The sequence below is a fragment of the Helianthus annuus genome, chromosome 16 (genome assembly GCF_002127325.2).
Source record: "Helianthus annuus cultivar XRQ/B chromosome 16, HanXRQr2.0-SUNRISE, whole genome shotgun sequence".
Taxonomy (NCBI): domain Eukaryota; kingdom Viridiplantae; phylum Streptophyta; class Magnoliopsida; order Asterales; family Asteraceae; genus Helianthus; species Helianthus annuus.
Window position 1 is genome coordinate 3443910 of NC_035448.2, and position 4992 is coordinate 3448901.

Consider the following 4992-nt stretch of genomic DNA (forward strand, 5'->3'; position numbering starts at 1 on the left):
CGAACTAAATTGATACCGACTGAATAACAACGGTTACAGTATTGGTACAATCGGGAGGTTACCAGTATTAGTTTATATCATTTTTGATCAATTTAAAACACATCTCGATATTCTTTTGAGTGTATCACAACTTCATAATGTTGGATTTTGGCTTTCGGTTGCAATATGGGTGTGAAACTAGCTTTTATGAATTCTACATAATATATCGAGAATGACAATTATATAAGACAACATCAACTCATCAACCAACCCTAAAGCTAACATATTTAATTGAAATGCAAGGACACCATATAACTATAAAATCCTGAACTAGAAATTAACAATGTACAAAAATCCTGAATCTTTATAGAAGAAGAAACATATTCATAAAATACAAACCATATAATGGCAAGCTACAAAAATAAATTAAATTTAAAAACCCCAAAACAATAGAATTAATGTGAACGTATCACTTGTAGGAAACGTTTCTCTAAAGAGAAAAGAGAAATTCTTTTTTTTTTTTCAAACTAACAATAAAAGAAAAGAAAAGAAAAGAAAAGAAAAGAAAAGAAAAGAAGAAAGCATCAAAATTAATCTCAATTAATTACAACCTTTTCTTTCCACGTAATACAAGTGTAAGGCTATACGGTATGGGGGTCGGCCCCGGCCCGTCGCGGGTCGGCGACGGTCCAAACACCGTGCCGCCCCCTACCGTCCCCGTCTTCTCCGTCCGAAAATGGACGTTGGCGACGACGCAAAAAGTGTGGGCCCCCTATTATAATATGACCGTTAATAAAAAAAAATTAAATTTCTATATTTTGAATAAAGCCAAACGGCTAGATTTTTAAATTATATAAATTAAACATCCATTTTCACTATCAAACACCAAATTAACCTCCACAATTCACCATTTTCTCCTATAATTTTTACACTCTCTTCCACTACACTCTCAACCTTCTTCCACATAATTTTCATGGATCCGTTCAACAACCCGGATACTCCCAACACTCCTTCGAACAACCCGAATACTCCCACCAATCCGACCCAACCAAATGTTTTTTCGGTTCCGGGATATTATCCAACGCTAGAACCGAACCAATTCTCCCAATTTTCATCGAACGCGTTTGCGTCATTCCAACAATCGCCCAACCAATTCACTCAAATCTCCCAAAATCAAGCTCTTCAACAAATGATGATGCGGGGTGCTTGGAACTTTCCACCCGTTCAACCTCAACCGATCCCCACACCCCCCGTTCAACCCCAACCGATCCCCACACCCCCCGTTCAATCCGAAGATGATGTGGAGATTGTGCCCGAAACCCAACCGCCTAAAGGGAAAGGAAAATGAAACAAAGGGAAACAAGTAGCGGGTGATCAAGCGTCGAAACCGAAGGCGATTAAATGGACCCCAATCGAAGAAGAAGCCTTAGCCAAGGCTTTCATTGGCACTTCCGACAACCCGGTAAAAGGTTCGTATTTTTTTAAAGTTTACATCTTTTTAAAGTTTACATCTTTATAAAGTTTACATCTTTTTAAATTTATAAAGTTTACATTTTAAGTGTTATAGTTTTTTTTTGGTTTAAATTTAATAGTTTTTAAGTTTAGTTTTTAATTTTTTTTAATAACAGTAGGTTTTTTAAGTTTAGTTTTTAAGTTTTTAAATTTAATAATTTTTTAATTCTTCACAGTTAGTTTAGTTTAAGTTTTTTAATTTTTTAATTCATAACAGTAAGTTTTTTTTTATTATTTTATATGTTGTAAGGTTTGTTTTGTTTATTTACTTTTATTTGTTTGTTTTTTTATAGGTAATAACCAACCGGGTGACGGGTTTTGGTCCAAGGTATTGACCAAGTTTCTCGCCATGATGGACCAAGGCCCGTATAGAGATATCGACTCGGTTTCCTCGAAGTGGCGAAAATTGAACTCGGCCATTAATCGGTTTTGCGAGGAGTATAACAAATTATATACAAGTGACCGTCGTAGCGGGTGGAACGACGAGGATGTGTTCAAAATGGCATTGCAAAAGTATAAGCAAAATCATGGTTCCAACTTTCCTCACGTTCGCGCGTGGATGGTTGTAAAAGACGACCCAAAATGGGCGCCCATTCCTAACGAGGTGGCGATGGCGAAACGCCAAAAAACATCGGAAACGGGTAGTTTAAGCGCCGGTGGGTCGGACGCGAGGTGTCACATTAACTTAAATGATGACGCCGACTATGACGAAGACGAGTATAACGTACGTGAACCCGACCGTCCACCGGGCCGAGACAAAACAAAAAAGGAGCGGGCCAAGGGAAAAGGAAAGGAAACGGTGGACCCGAACATGGTTGAGTTTATGGAACACCTAAAAGTGTACAACGACATCTCGGCCCAAAAGTCGAAGGCGAAGGAGCGGGCCGTCCAAGAAAAAAGTCGTGCATCGGACGAGAAGTTAAAAGAAAAGGTCCGATTGTCGAATGAGAAACTCCGAATCTCCGATGAAAAAATTCGGCTTAAGGAATGGGAAATAATGATGATTAATGTCGAGAACGAACCCGAGCCGAGACGTTCGATGTTGAAAAAACTACAAGACGACATCATGAAAAAGCATCAAATTATTTAACTTTATGTTTATTTTTATTAAGTCTTTTTTTTTAAGTTTATGTTTTTTTTTTAATATTTATGTAATGTGGGTTTAATATTAATGAAAATATTTTATTAGTATATTTGTCAAATGTTAAAAAAAATAAAATAATAAAAAAAATAAAAAAAACATAAAAAGTGGTGAAGGACTATGACTAGGATCATCCTACCATGCCTTCTAGTTTTGGAGGATGGACCATCTTAGTGAGGATTGTGACGTGTCGCCTACGTGGCGGACCATCCTCCAAGGATGGTCCATCACCATACCATGTAGTCTAATAGATATGTTTCAATTGGAATGATTCATGACTTCAGTCAAACTTCATTTTCTGTTTATAAGATACCTTGCTTTAGCATATTTACAATTTCTTTAATTATCATCAGAGGTATCATGCCTATAAATGCTACCTCATATTTTCATCTTCCATTGTACTATCTTCCAAACTGATTTTCTCTTTTATTTTGTGTCTATTTCTTCTTCTCATACTACTTTATTTTTATTAGAAAATGATGAAAGAAAATATGATGTTTGAACACAAACATCCATTTAGTCTTATAGACTTGTGGTCGGAAGAAGAGTCTGAAGAAGACGAGGAGGAGAAGGATGATGTTTTAATTGCAAAACAAGACTTTCAATGTTTATGTTCCAGATGTGGGGAAGAAATCAACTGGTATCATAGGTATTACTACTCTTGTTGTCATTGTAGTGATTACTCTGTTCATAAATTTTGTGCAGAGCTTCCAGAAAGATCCGAAGACGTTTGTGAGGTTGGTCATACTCTTCACTTCATCCAATCGACGTCATATTGGAAGTGTCAAATTTGTGGTAGGTATCATAAGCCTGGAGATTTGTGGTATCGTTGTCATCGTTGTTATTTTTCTGTTGATGTAAATTGTGTTACGACAAGGCTACAAAAAAATGTCATCCATCATCCTAGCCACAAACACCCACTAATTTACTTCCCAAAACAAGTTTTAGACATGTGCGATGCATGTGGGAAGGAACATAAAGGTATCTTTTATTATTGTCCCATGTGTGTTCGTTCTAAATTCATTCATAGTGATTGTGCTTTTCTACCGCAAAAGTTGCAAATCCAAGATACTACAAATGATGTCTTCTCCCATATCCATCATCTCACCCTTGCTTATTCCTTTCCAATCGATGATCAAAGTTCTAAAAACTGGCCACTGTGTAGGGTATGTCGTAATGGGTTTGAACATAAATCAAATCTTTGGATGTATAAATGCGAGAAATGTAGATACTATACCCATCTAGATTGCGCAACATCAAGAAATGAGCCATTCATGTCAATCCTCAAGTCTCCAGGTAGACCTAACTACCTACCTAATATGTTTATAGTTTTTTTTTTCTATATATGCTATTGGTTTATGCTCATTTAACATTACAATGTTGTTTTCATCAGGTACAAGCAGTAAAAACTACAAAGATGATGAACATCTTGATCTTCTTCATCTTCCGTTTCCCGATCCATCTTATAGCCTACTAAAACACTTGTTTTCCAAGGAAAAAGGATTAAGTACGTTAGAAATTTCTAACAAGATCACCTGCAAAGCACAAGGTATTATTCATAAACACCCACTAATTCTAGAGGATATCACAATCCCCACCTCTTCTAGAAAAAAATCAATATCCTATCATGACCCAATGAAGAGAATTCAACTTTTGTGCGACGTGTGTGTGAGACCAATTACGAGTGGCCCAATTTACGTGTGTGACAATGAGGGGCAATGCAACTTTGTGCTCCACGAGTGGTGCTCACGGCTACCTCCTGAACTGATAGACCACCCTGCTCACCAACAACATACCCTGATTCTCCATTCAAAAGCCCCTCCTCGTAAGTTTTTTGGGGTGTTTAGGTGTAATATTTGCAGGTTACCTTGTAATGGATTTGCCTACTGTTGTATGGATTGCAACAACTTCATCATTGACGTTCACTGCGCCTTCTTACCTAAAGAAATCACTCATACTTTTCACCCAAATCACCTCCTTTCTAGGGTTTATCACGAAGAATGGGTTGATTGGTGAGTAAGTTATCTTATTGCTTATGCGTTTGCATTTGCATTCCAGTAATAGATTATAGGCTCTAACAGGAGATTTGCATTTGGGTACTGAGATTGTTGCTAGTCATTAAAGAAGTGAGATGTATGAATGAGTAAAAAATAAAAGGTCAAAGTGCAGGCTATAGAATTCTTTGTGCTTGATTTGAAGAATATGGGCCAAATTGGTATGAAGCAACAAGGAAGTTGGATGCTAAGAGTCATCAGATTTATTAGAAATCAATACAAAAAGTTTGCTAGCATGTTCGAAAAGGCAAAGTCAAAGACAAAAGGTCAAATGCATGAAGTTGTTTTGGTGTGATCTTCATTTAA

General features: G+C 36.9%; 2 protein-coding genes across 2 annotated transcripts; both read left to right on the forward strand.

Annotated features, from left to right (window-relative positions):
* Window positions 1-898: 898 nt before the first annotated feature.
* Window positions 899-2581, forward strand: LOC110917959 (glutathione S-transferase T3-like). The gene is made up of 2 exons (XM_022162382.2): window positions 899-1448; window positions 1785-2581. Exon 2 carries the CDS (start codon window positions 1841-1843, stop codon window positions 2579-2581), a length of 741 nt encoding a protein of 246 aa, XP_022018074.1. The 5' UTR covers window positions 899-1448; window positions 1785-1840.
* A 464-nt stretch (window positions 2582-3045) lies between these two features.
* On the forward strand, window positions 3046-4663 carry LOC110918832. The gene is made up of 2 exons (XM_022163113.2): window positions 3046-3928; window positions 4026-4663. Exons 1-2 carry the CDS (start codon window positions 3109-3111, stop codon window positions 4646-4648), a joined length of 1443 nt encoding a protein of 480 aa, XP_022018805.1. The 5' UTR covers window positions 3046-3108; the 3' UTR covers window positions 4649-4663.
* The last annotated feature ends 329 nt before the right edge of the window (window positions 4664-4992 follow it).